Below are 17912 nucleotides of genomic sequence, written 5' to 3'. Positions count from 1 at the left end.
GAAAAGGATTTAAACGCGTAGTAATCATATTTAAAAATAGTACTAATATTAACATAATTATACTACATATATGAGTGCTCCTAACTAAAGTTTATCTTAACATATTACCACATCCACATTCATCTGAACTTTGACGCAGAACATAAATTTATTTATGCGTAAAAATTCATTAAACTTATAACAAATAGTAGGTCTGGATCCATAATTCTAACTATAATGAATTCATGAATCCAACCTTTAATGTTGAACACATATTTAAAGAGTTTAAATCCTGAATCTATCTTCGGCTATGAGGTTTGCAAAAGCTATGGCCATTTCCTACTCGAATTTATGGATTTGCACGAACAAATAAATAAATAAGTCTAGATGTTTATTTTAAATTCAACATTTTTGACGTGGAAATCACGATGTTTAACTTAAATTCTAAATCCATCGTGAATTAAAGCAAGTATTTTCTATTACAAGTTCCAAAAAGCAAGCAAGTTAATCAAATAATAACAACCTTAACACTCTTTCTAGTCTAGTTGCGAAGTAAAGTACTTTCTTCCACTTGGGTAGTTGGGTTGAGTGCGAGTAAGCAATAGACATCTTCAAGAAAAGTACAAACCATTAAAAAAGGGAAAAGAAAAAAAGTTGCAAGAAAAAGAAAGGGAATGCTTCAAAGAGAATTGGTTGTTTGTTGTTAAAAAGTTTATGTTTAGGCATTAACAGGAACATATTCTTTCATAAATCTGAGTTCCAAAATATAAATGAAACAAGCGTTTTCACAACTCTATCATCCAGTCAAATTCTATTTCACTTAATCTCTCTTTCATGACCTTATATCTTTCCGGCTAAGAAATGAATCTTTCTCCTATTATCTAAATCCAATTCATTTCATCCTGGAACAACAATTTTTTCTGGATAGTGTTTTTATCATTTAATTCGATCTAATATATAAGAGCTATAGTTTTAAAAACGTTTAATTATGACATAGAAAAATGAATGATTGAGTGAAATACTTGTTACAACAACCAAGAAAGATAGCTTAAATAAACTTATACATCTTTAGGTTTTATTAATCTCACTTCCTGGGACCAATTTTCTAGAAAATTTCACCCTTAGCTTGTTTATTTTATCCCCCCCCCCCCCCCCCCCCCTCTCTCTCTCTCTCTTTTTTTTTTCCTTATCTTTTTCTGGCTTGAATTTTCATTTGCAATTTTAAAGATAACCTAAAGCAAAGACTTAATCTACTACTGTTGACTAACTGGGTCGATTTTATTAATATATGGTAGTACGCCTTAATCAAAGTAATAATGAAATTGACATATTAGTATGGTTGGTCCATAGTTTACTAGGGAATATATTACTAACCAATCCCTACTCACAAATTTTGAAAAACTATACTTTCTACTTGGACAAATTCGAATTATCACTGCTTTCACACATATATGAATTTAAAATCCAAGCTAAGCAAAAAATATAATGACCTTATCACCAACAATGAGCGTTATCATCATAAAAAGAAAAAAGAAAAAAGGAAAGCAGAGAGAGATGATATGATGGCAGTCCTATTTTTAGAAACTCTTTTCTAGAATAGAATTTTTTAAAACTATCTGTTTATTACTCTCTAAATCAAGATTACAAGAAGAAGACTTGATACTTTGTGATGCTATTCAGTAAACTTTTTATCTTTATTTTTCTGGATCAAATTTTAACCAAAGAAAACCATAATATTAGATGGAATATGCTCCCGAGAATTGTTCTGTCTATTACTATAGTCTACATGTATTACTATGTTACTACTTAAAAAATATCGGTATACACAAATTTAAAATTGCCCAACATTACTTTTCGATAGTTTCTTAATCCTCTCTGTTATGATGATACCATCCTGTTACCTTTTGATGTAAAGCTCTAATGTTGCACTGATTAGTCTTAGGTCTTACTCTATTTCCCATTACGCAAAGAGGTTCATCTCTTCATAAGTTACTATAAAATTATGCAAGTATTTCAAAGTGTTGACTAATGCATGATGCCCAATTAGGCAATTGATGTGAGATACAAAATTAATAAATTATAAATTAAAGCAAAGACATTAATCATATATCACACCAAATTTGGATGTACCAGGGGAAGGTAACTGGAACGTATAAATGTTAATGCTGAGTGCAAACAAATCCTCATATTAGTAATTGAAAAGATTAGAAAACTACATATAAGGTATAAACGTATTTTTAATAGCTTGAGGCTTTTTGGAAAAAGCTGTGTGAGGTTGGTCTAAAACGAACAGGGTCACACTATATTAATTAGAATTATCTTTGAATTGGTTGAGCGAAACAACCGGTATTACAATGGTTCGACGAGACGAGTATATAAATTCATGTTGTAGCTGGAATTTGCACGCGCAAAAGAAGGAGGCTTTGTCTTCGGTGGCTATAAATGCTCAGTCCTGTGGGTGCACACAGTGAATTTCGAAATTGACTCGTGGATTGTGGTGACGTATTCGAAGGAGAGATTATTGGATGTGCAAACAAAATGTCACATTGATAGTTAAAAAGATTGGGAAGCTACACATTATAAAGTTTAGACATACTCTTAATGATGTGAGGCTTTTCGAGAAATATCATATGGACTTGGCTCCAGACGGGACAATATCACCCATAGTAAGAATATATTTGTGTTGGTTGAGTCCAACCATTACCCTCACTACAAGAAAGAAGACATTTGCATGCCAACATTTTTTTTTGTTGCCATAAATAGACTATTGTTGCAAAAAATACTTTTGGCAACAACATTTTTTTGTTATTGCATAAACTTTTCCTCGGTTGTTATCGCAACGACGTGCAACAACTTTTTTATTGTTGCCAAAAGTACTTTTTGCAACAATAGTCAATACTATGACAACAAAATTAAATTGTTTGGCAACAAAAAAAGTTCATTTTTAAAAGATTCATCATATATGCCAACAATAAAACTAAGTTGCCAAATATTGAATTTTGCCAATTATATTATTTTTGTTGCCAAAAGAGCTGTTGCCATTTCTGTACTTTCTTGTAGTGTCTTGACTGCAATGACACATTATTTTTCATTTGTTTTATATATATAAAAAAAGAATGAAGGTAAAAAATCCACTTTGCCACAATTGCAATAGTTAGCTGAACTCCCTCTCTTTAAGTTCACTGCTTCTTTAACCTACTAAATTTAGTAATTACTAGTGAGTGTACCAAAAATGATCGTTTCTACTATCGAATCTGCTTTTCAAGAAAAAAGACCTTGCTTAATATGGAAGCTTTTGAAACACGTGTTTTGGCTTACAATTCTGAGAATCTCTCTTAGAGCTACTTTTAAATTATTAACTGATGAATAAAAGAATACCCCACAAAAGTAATTAAACAAGACATTAATCATGAATTCATGATTAATTCATGCAATACATGAGGAAATGATGTGCCTCCAAATAGCTACTTCCACTGTCTAAAAAATTGTAACTATTTGGACAGTTAAAGAATATTTTGTTTGATCATAATTTTTTCAAATATTTTCTATATATTTTGAATTGTTAACTATTGTGACTTATAATACTTTTTATGTGTTCCTGAATATGTAATTTTTATTTCAATTAAAGTTAAAAATTCTATGTCCGAATCGCACCGATCATTAGTTAGTTTGACCCTCATAATTCGAAACATAACAATCTTTTTGAAACGGAGGGAGTAATTGTCGAAAGGTAATTAATATTCTGAATTCTGATTTATATTCTTAACTTGCTAGAATGTGTTACCACTTGAACACATAAAAGAGAGATGAAATCAACATAATAGAAAAGAGGACATGTTCATATTACTCTATGTATATAGTTCGAGCTGCTGGAAGCAGTTGGTGCTGGTGGCGGATGCCATAATTAAGTGCTACGGGTTCAACCGAATTCAACATTTTGACATGCAACATAAAAATATGTATGAGAAATAAGAAAAGTTTCAATAAGTATTAGATTTTAAATCTATAATCAGTGCTAAAAACTTCAAAAATTGGACTTCCGTTAAGTTAACATTCTAAATCCTTCCTAATGATGTATTTGCACCAACTGTTAATGTAGCCTTAGTGCTACGAGGTTCGAGGTCAACCGAAGCCAGTATTTTTGCTTTGTTTTTCCTTTCGTGTTATTTTCTAATAAATTTTGTAGTTTTTCACATCTTTTGATGCCACTATATCCAATTTAGGTACAAAAGTAGGTAAATAAATATATACGAGTGTTACTTTATGTTAGATTTTTATTCAGCATTTAACCATCTCCAAACATGTTAAAATACACATTTTTGACGAAAGTTATGAGCAAGATTGCAAGTTCTAATCTTCAACATAATTATGCCATGATTATGCTCATCTCTCTCTATCTCTCTCTCTCTCTCTCTCTTTTTGTTTTTTGTTGTTCTTTTTTTACGTATTCAATCTTCAATAGTCACGAGCTGAACAATTTTTTGAAGCTTCTCGCCAAATATTCGGTATCTGTTTTAAGAGTTCAACTCATACGGATTAACGTCGCATAAGACCAATTAAAGAGAGAAGCGCTTTCTATCAATTTTTTTTTTCTAGTCTCAGATCCAAATTCAAGACCTCTAATTACGAACTGAGGAATCCAATTCATCCCCTACAAACTTTAGTAATAATGATAAGCATGTTGTGCAAAAAGGAAATTCAATAGATCGATAGATATTTGTCTGGGCAAAGTTTAATGTGAAAGCAAGAAACATTATTAGGTGGCGTTTTACATCAGAATGATTGAAGTAAGAGAGGCCGTACGTTTCTAGCCAATCTTAAATATCAAAATATATGCAATTATGAGTAAGGTTTTAATAAATAAATGAATATTCTGAGATATTTGCTTAGCAAATGCACCATGATTGCAGAAAGACTATAGTGGTACTGCCATAACAATATATATAATAATTTCACTTTATTGGTCAAATTTACTCATATGTGTTGGCCTCCAAGAGAGAAAGCGAGTTACTAAAAGGTTAAAGAATTGTTACAATCATCTAAAATCAGATAACTTATAAGGTAATTATAAATATGTATTTTTTTTTAATGATAAATATCACTATGGTAACATAATAAAGTAGTAGTTACCATTCATAAAGAGTCCTAGACCTGAGACAGATTGAATGGTAACTATTACAACGATCCAGGCTCTGGTCCAATATGAACAAGGGCTTGAAAATGGGACAAAGTGCACTAGTAGCCACTTCTAGGACCTTTGTTTAAAAGATGGCAATGTTAGAATTTTGTAGTTCAAACGTCAGGACACTATATCCTGAAATTCGAACTATAGCTCAAACTTCAGGCCCGTGTACTGAAATTCAATTAACGGGGTTCCAACTTTAGGTCACTGGAGAAGAAGAAAGAAGCAGCAATAGTAGCTACCCATTTGATATAATTTTCTTACCTATAGATAACCAAAATGATGCACATGTTCCTAAAATTGGCCTCTACATAAATAATTGGAATTCAAAATTTCTGCAATGTTTATCTCCATATCTTTCATTCTAAGCAACCTAAGTGGCTATGCATATATTAATTGGTTATTGGAGGTTTGAACTGGAGTTGCTTCTTGTCTGTTCAAAGAAAGAAAGAAGTGAAGTGAATCTCTACAGCTCAAATCAATTGTGGCTACACTTTAAATACATTGCAAATGTCAGATATATTTTACATTTTTTTTGAGCGGATTTTCCTTCAAACGCGCAGGTCTTCAATTTTTGGCCCTCATATTGCTGGTCTTTTTCCAGACCCCTCATTGTGGATTCCACTGACTATGTTGTTGTCGTATATTGCTGGTCTTTAATTTTTGGCCTTTGCCTAAAAAAGTGGCCGAAAATACCCCAAGTTTCTAAGTTCGAACCCCGGTTTAGTAAAAAGAAAAAAAAAATCGTTCGAACCCCGGTTTAGTAAAAAGAAAAAAAAAATTCGCAAGGTAAAATTTCGCAAAAGTTAGGCCTTATAAGGCGTAACTTATGTAGTTCTAAGTTATGTTAGACAAGGGGTAAAGTTATGCCTTTAAGGCATAACTTTTATATAGAAAATACAGAAAAGGGCCAAATATACCCCTAATTATACTTTAGGTCCAAATATACCCTTGCCGTTATACTATTGGCTCAAATATACCCTTACTCCGTTAAAGTTGTCCACCTTGGACATCCTATACTACGTGGCAGTGACATTTGATGAGGTGGATGCCACGGGGCATTGCCACATCATCAACCCCTAACCCATTTTACTCCTTCCCTCTTCCACCACTAAATTTCCACCCCTCCACCACGTGGCAGTGACTAGTTTACATTGTTACTTGATCCCTTCTATTTTTTTCATCAAATAAGTGTGCTAAACTGAAATAAGACTTAGGTGTTGTAACAAAATGGTAACTCAGAACCAGTTATAATGGCCAAACAGAATAATTCTCTAGAGTCTAGATGGCAAAATGCAACCTTTAGAGGCAAGTTCATCATAGAGCACAAACTTTGCCACTAATAGGAAAAACAAATGCCAAAACTTAGTTAATTGAGTGCCACTTTTGATAGCCAAGACTCAAAGGATAGTTAAATAGCAACTCCAATTACAGTTTTGAAGCAAAAAGTGTTGCACTTCATTTGACAAGTGTACGTACAAGTTCAAATTTTAATACAATCAAGAATCTCTCAGAACATGATTCATGTAGAGTTTTATTGGCAACCTGGAGAAGAGGGTAAATATATTCACTCCTAATTCCGACAAAAGAGCTGCTGCTGCTGCATTTACTTCAGATTGGAGTCAAACCAACCACACCTGCATAGGAAAAATTCGCGATGAACATTAGCCAAAGAGTATTTTTGAAAAGCATCTATGTACTTGGCATGCAGGCAATTCTAAGTGAATGAAATTCGAACACTATCACAATCATTAGAAAGTCGAGCCTCACAGATTTATTTATTCTAATCGATTCTTCTGTCACCAAAGAACAATACCAAAGAGCAAAAGAGAAGTACAAGAGAAGCCTCTGTTCTAAAGTATTAAGAGAAACATCATCCTAGTTAAAGAAATCCAAAGTAGAGGGAAAGATCTCAACTTGAACAAAGTTACCAGTCAAAGTGGAGAAGTCACACGATCTATGATACTTCTTCTAATGTACTTGCAATCGAATCTTCCTCTCAACATTTCCAAGTCAGACAAATCATATAACCTCAGACCGCTTTTCTAACACTTATCGACGTTACATCAATGATGTTCAAAAGTCTATACGTAGACCAATAACATGTAAACCCTTCCACAGGTAACTGATTTAGCTAGACTCTTCAATTATTTAAAATTCAGTCTAAATAAATCAATTACAGGTAATGGAGAGTGGATGGCAAGAACTACTCAGCTAAAAAAGAAAGGAGTATATTTCTTGCAGCTGGCACGTGGGCGTGGTCAGCAGAATGGTGTAGGATGTTGGAGTTGGAGAAAGCTTGAAAAGGCCTCTCTTTTTTTTTTTTTTTTTTTTTGACAACTGTGGTGTCCAGGCCAGCTAGCGCGCAACTCGACTAATTCCACGGGGTACCTGCCACCTCCCACCAGCACCGGGTAACTCTATCCATCAAGGCTTGGACAGATGAAAAGAAATGACCTAGTATTTTTTTGCCTTAGCTAGGAATTGAACTTGAGAACTCATGGTTCTCAACCCACTTCATTTATCACTAGGCCACACTCTTGGGTACAGTCTCTCTCTTTTTTAATAACAAGCTTGCAAAGGTCACTCCTTTGAATGCTTTTGTTAAAACTCAAATATACGGCACCATGAATGTAACTCTACACTAAAAGCACAACAGCTAGATGAAAAGTAGATCTCGCATGTTGTGCAAGCAAGATACTCTTCCAAAACTGCACGCACGCTCTCCCAGAAATTGAAACATGAATTAAAAAGTCCCAGTCTACTATAGTTGGCCACATGTTGTGCATGCTATAATTTAGGGGGCATAACATTTCCAAAATGAAAGTAACCACAAATTTATATGAAAAAAATATTCTAGCTGTCAACAGTTGATTTTATGTTCTCCGGAGGAATCAAAACAGCCATAGAGAATGAGTTTGCACAACCTACTTCTATCCTGTATCTCACATTCTTTTTTTGTTTGAGAAGGTAACATTTTCCTGTATCTCACATTCTTTTCCTAAGTGATGTCATTTGGTCCCAGAGGTCTAATTAGTCATAGTTTCTTTCCTGGAACAACTTTTACGAGCTGCCACTGTAGTGACCAACTTTGTTTTATTGGCTGATAATGTGGGTGCCAAGACTCGAAGTTTATTCACATAGACGCATGCGCACACACACGTGTATACATAAATAAAAACTAAAAATTAGAAATAATATATAGAGACAAGGTTGCAAGTTAAGAAGCCACAGAAGTAGTTTCTTCATGAGAACATGTATACTCTGATTCTGCCAACTATTAACTAGAAATAATAATACTCTATTAAATTTCCACTTAAGATTTTATTTTTACATAATTCATGCGCGGGACAAAGAAATCATCTCACGCGTCATGTTGCATATAAGTATTCAATCTTGAATCTAGAATGAACTATACTCCAGTGGTATCGTATTCATATGGCTAGTAATAGTTTAATCAGATTAGCATTTAGGATTTCGGTCAGTATATCTGATCATATTAAGAAGTTACACCTGTATAATTGTTGCTAAGTTAAAAAGGGGAATGAAAGAGAGAGGACATCAACCAACTAAAATGCACCGCAGTATTTGAAGTTCATTTCTTTTTCTTGACAATGAGAAAGATTAGAAGAATCAAGAACCCTATCTTTCTACAGTATCTGGAGTTTGTTTTTCTTCACAATGAGAATGACAGAAGAATCCGAGAACCATATCTTTCTACAGTATTTGGAGTTTGTTTTATTTTTGTTTGATAAGTATAGTTGTTGGAGTTATTTCAATCATCTTACTAGTTAATAGCTGAAATAGTCACACAGTACAGTTATAACTAATCAAATTAAAAAGCCAATTTGATTACGCATGTAGAAAAGACAGAGGATCAATGGACAATTGGTAAGCTTGATAAGTACAATTCAGAAGCCAGATTTTAATAATTACGAACGCTCTACACAAACTGATAATGCGACTTGTGACAGAATGTTTCCTAACACCGCCTCGGGGAATCAAATATGGACAAAATGGAGAAGACGACCAAAAGGAAGGTTTAACATGCAAAGTAGACAAGCACTCGGAAAGGCAATAAGACTGAAGCACATGTGAGCTTCAAAAAATTAGCATTTCAAAAAAAAAAAAAAAAAAAAAAAAAAAGGAAAAACAAAGAAGAAAATCCATCATGTTTACAGTCGTAATTACCAAAAGCAGCTCAAAGCAGGATGACTTTTCTAAAAGAAAGTCTTGAACATGCATCTCCTTTTCTTTTCGCAAAATGAACATTTGTTTCGTGGCTCAATAAAGTTCTACACATTGGATGTTGACAATGGAAGTTCCTAATCAAGCGTCTTGGATGGTTAGGAAGATTTTTCACATGAGGAAATTTTGGCCAGCACTTGCAAGCCAACAACAAGTACTGGGCAGCGGCAAATTTCTGATCAAAGGGGCATACAACTTGCTACGAGAAGCTGCTCCGACTGTTCCATGGAGAGGACCGGTGTGCCATACTGTGGCCTGCCCAAAACATGTATTCATTTTATGGTTGGCACTCCTTGGCAGGCTGAGAACAAAAGATTTACTACTGAAGTGGGGTTTGGGCAGAAATGGCACTTGTATATTATGCAACAGCCATCCTGAGACCATTGAGCACCTCTATTTTGAATGCCCATACTCTCAGGAGATCTAGTGGAAGGTGCTGCACTGGTTGGGTTGGCAGAGAGTCAATGTTACATGGGAACTAGAGTGGCAGTGGGTGCTTCAACGCAGCAAATCGAGAGCTCCAAGAATGTGTTACTGAAGACTTGTTTTGTGGCAGTTGTGTAAGAGATAAGGTGCGAAAGGAACTCCCGAGTCTTCCAAAGTAAAAGCGTCACAAGAGATATGATGATACATACAATACAAACTGACTATGTGCATACGAGTTAGGGAGAAGAGGAAACTTTTTGATACTATTTGTTCTTTGTAGGAGAGTTGTTTCTTTGGTAATTATTGTTATAGCTAGGAGATATGAGATGAGCAACCGGGATGTAATGTGCTCTGGTTATGTACAGTGAATACTTTGGTGATTAATAAACCGTCATTTAATTGCCAAAAAAAAAAAGTTCTACACATTGAACATTCTCAAAGTTTAGTCATGGAACACTTGCAAAACAAGCCCTTAAGATTATCTTAACCATAATAAACACCACGCAACTGGGGGCTAAAGCAATACCGGGCTAAGATCTACTAATTTTAGCTAGCCTTTACATTTAGCAAGAGTAATGTAAATAATACAGGAGGAGAGAGCAGCAGGGAAGGGGAAGAAAAGAGTTTTTTTTTCTTACCACATGCCAATCGTCCACCAGCATTGCCAGAGGTAAGGCTGAGTTCATGGCCACCTACAGATGGATCACCAAAGGATTAGCTCATAAAGGCACCTCAAAGACCTCCCAAAATTTAAAGGTAGTATACCAGTGCACCAAATAAATTTGATATCAAATTCACAGATTAAATGGACCGATATACAAAATGTAGAACCTTACCCTTTCCAAGGTCATCCTCAAGCTCGTGAACTACAAGTGCTCTTCCAACAACGGAGTTTGGACCAGACAATGGTATCTACATGGTACGCAAAAAGTAGAGTCAGCAAATTATCCATACTTATAACAGTATGGGGTCATTTAGTTCGAAGACAAGTTATGCTGGGATTTGTTATGCTGGCATTATTTCTTATCGACTGTTTGGTTTGTTGTATTGAAATAGCATGCATTGCATAATTTCTAAAATAGTACTGAATAGGGTGTATAAGTGATACTGGTATTAGTTGTACTAGAATTAAATTTGCAACCAAACATTGTACTAAAATTTTATACCAGCATTATTCTACCTAGTACACCCTACCAAACGACCCTTAACAAACATAGAGAACAAAAAGCAGATCGAATGACCAGACAAGATGTAACCACCTGATTATCTACAAGTGTTGCTTCGGCCACACCTGCATACAGTAAGCACAATCAAGAATGCAGAAAGTCATCATCTATCTTAGCAAACAAAAACAAAGTCAAAGCGCTATGAAAGAAGAGAAAACATGTACTTTACCATCGGCATTGGCCACTATGTTTCCCAGGTCACCCGCATGACGGATTTCATCTCCAGGAGCTCCATGTGTCAATTTATTAGGATTGAAATGGGCTCCTACAGTAAAACAAAAAGGGAAAAAAAATTACAAACTAGTATATCAGAACCAGAACTAAAGAGATCACTTCCATTCCAATTAGCTACTATATAAGAGTTCCGAGTGACCAACATTTCAATTGATTGAAGTTCAAACTAGATCAGAAGCTAACCTGTAGACATACACCCGTTTGTAGTATCACCATATTCATGCTACAAAAAAATGCAACACAAACCAAAACATAACATTAACCATAATTCACAAACAATTACAACAAGAAGAAGTACATAAGAAAGCAGTAAAATTCAAATTATATCAACTAGTATTACTCACTAAATGAAACCCATGAAGTCCAGGAGTAAGTCCAGTTAAACGAACTTTAACAGTGGTTGGACCTATACAAAGAGAAGAATAAAGAAATAAATATTCAACACAAACGGGTATGAAATATTCCGATAAAAGCTTACATATTTAGCTCAGAAAACAAGGAATACGGCAATACAAAACCAAATAAGGTCATAATGAGACACGTATAAGATAAAGATTCCGATAAACGGGAATGAAATATTCCTAGAAAAGCTCCACCAATGTGACAATAGAAAAGCAAATTAGAGCACAAAGGGTGGACAAATAAACAGATAAAGACTCAGATTAAAGGGTATGGAATATACTTAGAAAAGCTTACATCTTTAGGTCACAATCACAAATGTGATAACAGAAGAGCAAATTAAAGCATAAAGGGTGGAAAAATAAACAGATAAAGATTCCAATAAACGGGAATGAAATATTCATAGAAAAGCTTACATCTTTAGTTCAAAATCCACCAATGTGACAATAGAAAAACAAATTAGAGCACAAAGGGTGGACAAATAAACAGATAAAGACTCAAATTAAAGGGTACAAAATATACTTAGAAAGGCTTACATCTTAGGTCACAATCACAAATGTGATAACAGAAGAGCAAATTAAAGCATAAAGGGTGGAAACATAAACAGATAAAGATTCCGAGAAACAGGAATGAAATATTCCTAGAAAAGCTTACATCTTTAGTTCAAAATCCACCAATGTGACAATAGAAAAGCAAATTAGAGCACAAAGGGTGGACAATAAACAGATAAAGATTCAGATAAAAGGGTACAAAATATACTTAGAAAGGCTTACATCTTTGGTCACAATCACAAATGTGACAACAGAAGAGAAAATTAGAGCATAAAGGTTGGAAAAATAAACAGATAAAGATTCACAAGAAAGGCTACGAAATGTAATTAGAAAAGCTTAAATCTATTGGTCACAGTCACAAATGTAACACAACAGACGAGCAAATTAGAGCATACAGGAACAGATTAGGATTCAGATAAAAGGGTATAAAACATTCCTAATAAAGATTACATCTTTAGGTCACAATCACAAATGACAACAGATTAGCAAATTAGAGCATAAAGGGAGGAAATGCAAACAAATAAAGATTCAGATAAAAGGGTATGTAACATTCCTAATAAAGATTACATCTTTAGGTCACAATCACAAAATGTGATACTCCCTCTGTCCCAAAAAGATTGTCTTAGTTTGATTTGGCACATAATTTAACAAATAAAGGAAGACTTTTGAAATGTGTGATCCAAAATAAGTCTTAGATATTTGTGTGGCTGTAAATCATTTCATAAAGTTAAATTATTTCTAAATATAGAAATGTGTCAATCTTATTGGGACAAACTAATAAGGAAAGTAAGACAAACTTTTTGGGATGGAAGGAGTAATATAAGAGCAAATTAGAGCATAAAGGGTGGAAAAATAAACAGATAAAGATTCAAATAAAGTGGTTCAGCATAGACTTAGAAAGGCTTACATCTTTATGTCACAATCACAACTCACAAATGTGACATTAGAAGAGCAAATTAAAGCATAAAGAGTGGAAATGCAAACTGATAAAGATTCAGATAACAGAGTATGAAACATTCATCATAAAGATTAAATCTTAGGTCACAAAGAAAGAACAAATTAGAGCATAAGCAGTGGAAAATTAAACAACCATCATCATCTTGGGATAGAGTGACAACTCCTTCAACATTAGAATTTCCCTTAAGGAGCGCAACAGCCTTCTTAGTAGCAGCAAAAACAGTGAGGGGTTTGGGAGAATTGACAGCATAAAGGGTCAAAGATTGGCAAGAATTTGACTTGACATTGAGAGAAACACCATGGAAAGAAGAGTAAAGTGAAGGGGCAGAAAGTGGAAATAATAAAGAATTGGTAGTACTTGTAGTTGTCAAGATTGTGTGGGTGGCCATGGCTGCCACACAGGTAGCTAAGATGAGATGATAAACTGATAATTTTAGATAGCACAAGAGAAACAAAGAGTGTGTGTGTGGTTTTATCTTTGAGTTTTCTTGTTTTTTTTTTTTTTTTCCTTATAAAGCTTCTTAAGATTTTGTGCAGTGTTTTAAAAGGCGAGGGGTAAGGCGGGACATTTTATGTCTGCCGAGGCGTAGGACCCGAAGCACGGGGCGTAAGTCCCATGGGGTTTTAATTTTTAGTATTTTATAAAATGATATAATTATAATAAATATTTTTAAATAGGTGAAATAACGTAAAAAATTGAAAAAAATTATAAATAAGTAATATATATATATATATATATATGCTCCACCCCCACAAAAAAATTAATTAGAACAATCTATTATACGCTACTTACAAGTTCAAGTGACTGCTTGTTAATTTTTTGAGATAGTAGAAGACAAGATAAATAATTGGAAAAGAATATATATTAGGCATTCTAGCAATAAAAAAAGGTCTTGACTTTTAAATTTAATGTTTCAGTTCCTTTTTAAAACATTTGAGCAATTACATGTTGACTTTTGAGAATTTGGGCATTATATTAAGGACTTATTTAACAAATTTCGTTTTAGTTTGAAGAAGTTTTCTGGGCTTACGCCCCAACACGCCCCAACAAAAAAAACTCGCCCCAAACGCGTATGCCCCGAATTGCTGGGCGTACGCCTTTGGAGACTTTCGCCCTGACCCATCGCCCCGGGGCATTTTTGGTACACCCCGCCCCAGGGCTCGCCCCGAAAACGCCTTTTAAAACACTGATTTTGTGTTTATGCAAGATCTATTTTGTACTTATTTGTTTGTTTGAACTTTGACTAGGAAATCTAAAAATTAGAAGAAATAAGGGTTTTTTTTTTTTTGAATTTTTTCGGCCCATAATCAGCTCTAAGACTTATTTATTAGTAATAACTACCTTTTTTTAATTATATTTGGTAGCTTAATTATTTATCAAATTACCATTTATAACTTGTTTTTACAACTGCAGTGTATTTCCCTAAAAATAAGTATCTTTCTCCAACTTACCCACAATTTTTTTTTTTCAAATATTTTTCTCTCACCTATCAAATCTATTTTCTCCCTCACCCCTCTTCCTCTCTCCGTTCCATCTCCTAGTCTTTTAAATTGATTTTCTCTCACCTACCAAATTTATTTTCTCTCTCACCCCTCTCTTCACAAGCAGACTCCAAGACGTGGCTTCACAAGTTAATCGCGATGGCGTTCATCTCCTTCGATTCCTCTCAAAAGAAGAATGTTGGGAATTACTCCAGTTGAAGATATTCTCAAAAGAAAGTTGTCCGTTAGAAGAACTAATTGAAATTGGATACATAATTGCAGAAAAGTGCCAAGGCCTTCCTCTTTTTGTTATTTCAGTTGCTGGACTTCTATCAAAGATAGAAAGATCTAGAGATTGTTGGGAAAAGTTTGAGGTAAATTTGAGTTCAAAACAGTTGATGGACTTAGTAGATATGATCTATCAGAATTTACATCCACTTCGTGCGAATGCCCTTCAAATGCGTTGGTCTTTAATTTTTGCCCCCGTAATGCGTGGTCTTTAATATTTGCCCTTCTAAGCTAAAAAATAATAAGAAAAGATGTTACTACCCCTACCCATCACATATAAAAACCTGAAAGTCTGTAACGAACCCCAAACATCCAATTAAACCTATCCATTATTCCAACAACAAACCTTTCAATCGTTCCATCGTTCCAACATTTCACCGGAGAAATCTCCATTGATTTTGCTGCTACAACATCGGAAAAGATAAATACATAATATATAACGTTTCAATTGAACGTAATTCAACTCAATTTGATGCTTTATTAAGTTTAGATTTGTTAATATTTGAAAATAACAACAAATCATCTTCTATGAACTAAACAACTGATATTCAGTTGAGATTCAACATTGCGAATCATAATTTTACTCAACAATATAGAATTGATCAAATTTATTGCTTTGTTCTGATTTTGATTAGTTTATACGTTCCATTTGATTAGTATACAATGCTCAATGACTTAGACTTGAAATTATAGTAACTTCAGTTGATAAAAAATAATCAGGCAAAGTTCTGAACAAGTATGCCGGAGGAGGCAGAAGTTCACCTTGCAAAAAAACAAAGTATGCCGCTAGATTCAAACTTTCATTTTCATAAGCAAAACATCAAGTATACAAGTGTTAAGAACTAGAAAAGTATGCCGGAGGAGGCAGAAGTTTACTTTACAAAAGAACAAAGTATGCTGTTAGAGGCAACTTTTATTTTCATGAGCAAACAAAAATTTACGCAAGTGTTAAGAACTAGAAAAGTATGCCGGAGGAGGCAGAAGTTTACTTTACAAAAGAACAAAGTATGCTGTTAGAGGCAACTTTTATTTTCATGAGCAAAACAAAAATTTACGCAAGTGTTAAGAACTAGAAAAGTATGCCGGAGGAGGCAGAAGTTTACTTTACAAAAGAACAAAGTATGCTGTTAGAGGTAACTTTCATTTGCATAAGCAAAATAAAAAAGTACACAAGTGTTAAGAATTAGATAAGTCTGCCGGAGGAGGCAGAAGTTCACTTTACAAAAGAACAAATTATGCTGTTAAAGGCAAACTTTCATTTTCATAAGCAAAACATCAAGTATACAAGTGTTAAGAACTAGAAAAATATGCCGGATGAGGCAGAAGTTTACTTTATAAAAGAACAAAGTATGCTGTTAGAGACAACTTTCATTTTCATAAGCAAAATAAAAAAGTACACAAGTGTTAAGAATTAGACAAGTCTGCCGGAGGGGGCAGAAGTTCACGTTACAAAAGAACAAAGTATGCTGTTAGTGGCAAACTTTTATTTTCATGAGCAAATAAAAAATTTACGCAAGTGTTAAGAACTAGAAAAGTATGCCGGAGGAGGCAGAAGTTCACTTTACAAAAGAATAAAGTATGCTGTTAGAGGCAACTTTCATTTTCATAAGCAAAACAAAAACATTATTAACAAAACAACACCAAAAACACATAAGATTGCATAAAAACCAAAATTATTAACAAAACAACACCAAAAAACCAAGCACACATAAATTAACTTAATTCATGAAGTTATGCCGGAACAAACTTTATGCCGGAACCGGCATAACTTCAGTTTACAAAATTAAGTATGCCGTGAGAGGCAAACTTTCATTTTTCATAACCAAAACAAAACATTATTAACAAAACACCAAAAACACATAAGATTGCATAAAAACCAAAATTATTAACAAGATAACACCAAAAAACCAAGCACACATAAATTAACTTAATTCATGAAGTTATGCCGGAACAAGCATAACTTTATGCCGGAACCGGCATAACTTCAGTTTCAAAAACCAAGAACTCTGCCGGACCCGACATATGTTGCCTCAGACAAACACATTCTTCACAAAAACCAGATTATTAAATAAAAACAGCAGCAACAACATAAAACAGCTGTTCACAGCCAAAACTTCAACGATTCAACAAAGAGAAAACCAAAACGCATATCAAAATCAACTAAAACATATTACGACATTCATAATACGACATTCAAAAAATCAAAATATATACATGGGGAATGAAACTAAAGTTCAAAAAATCATACAGACACTATAACAAAACACTATAATTTTAAATAAAAAAGGATCAATTAAATATAAAAAACGATGAAGACAAGGATATCAATTCAATAAATAACAATTTAACATAAAAACAAATATTGAAACGAGCAAAAGATCCAAATTCATACCTAAGTTTTAGAACAGATGAGACAAACACAAAACAAAGGAGGAAAGAAGAAGCAAAAAAAGAAAAGAAAAGGGCAAATGACGAAATAAAAAGGATTTTAATGGGGTAAGGGTAATTTGTCAAAAAACATTCATTAAACAGGCGGCAAGGGCAAAATTTAAAGAAGACATAAATGAGGGGCAAAATATAAAGACCAGCCCAAAAGAAGGGCACTCCGCGCAAAAAATTGCTCAAGTCATCCCACACCTCTAACTAGTCCAATTGAAAGTCTTTATCTCCGGATAACGTCCTTTTTGTTGCAATCTGAGACGACTCGCTTCTTTCCCATGAGAACACCATTGATGAGAGTTGTTGAGTTTCATGCCCACCAAGTGTTTGATAAAATGTTTCAGTATATATTTCAATGTATTTCTATGTATTAACAAACAGTATATTTCAGTATATTATTTCGCTATATTTCAATGTATTATCTTTTTTTGGTGTAAATATAGTGAATGTTCCAAATATAGAGCCGATTTTTACTACACTTTGTTTTCACGACTTTTGTAC

General features: G+C 33.9%; 1 protein-coding gene across 1 annotated transcript; it reads right to left on the bottom strand.

The window, feature by feature from the left end:
- Nucleotides 1-6569: 6569 nt before the first annotated feature.
- On the bottom strand, nucleotides 6570-13701 carry LOC132600479 (superoxide dismutase [Cu-Zn], chloroplastic). The gene is made up of 8 exons (XM_060313682.1): nucleotides 13336-13701; nucleotides 11640-11701; nucleotides 11479-11518; nucleotides 11231-11326; nucleotides 11095-11126; nucleotides 10672-10747; nucleotides 10474-10527; nucleotides 6570-6798 (listed from the first exon to the last, which is right to left on the bottom strand). The coding sequence occupies exons 1-8, from the start codon at nucleotides 13589-13591 to the stop codon at nucleotides 6773-6775; spliced, it is 642 nt and encodes a 213-aa protein (XP_060169665.1). The 5' UTR covers nucleotides 13592-13701; the 3' UTR covers nucleotides 6570-6772.
- Nucleotides 13702-17912: the final 4211 nt, after the last annotated feature.

This window comes from Lycium barbarum, chromosome 6 (assembly GCF_019175385.1).
Source record: "Lycium barbarum isolate Lr01 chromosome 6, ASM1917538v2, whole genome shotgun sequence".
NCBI lineage: Eukaryota > Viridiplantae > Streptophyta > Magnoliopsida > Solanales > Solanaceae > Lycium > Lycium barbarum.
Note: the sequence above shows the minus strand (reverse complement) of the source record. Positions and strands in the feature narration are given on the sequence as shown.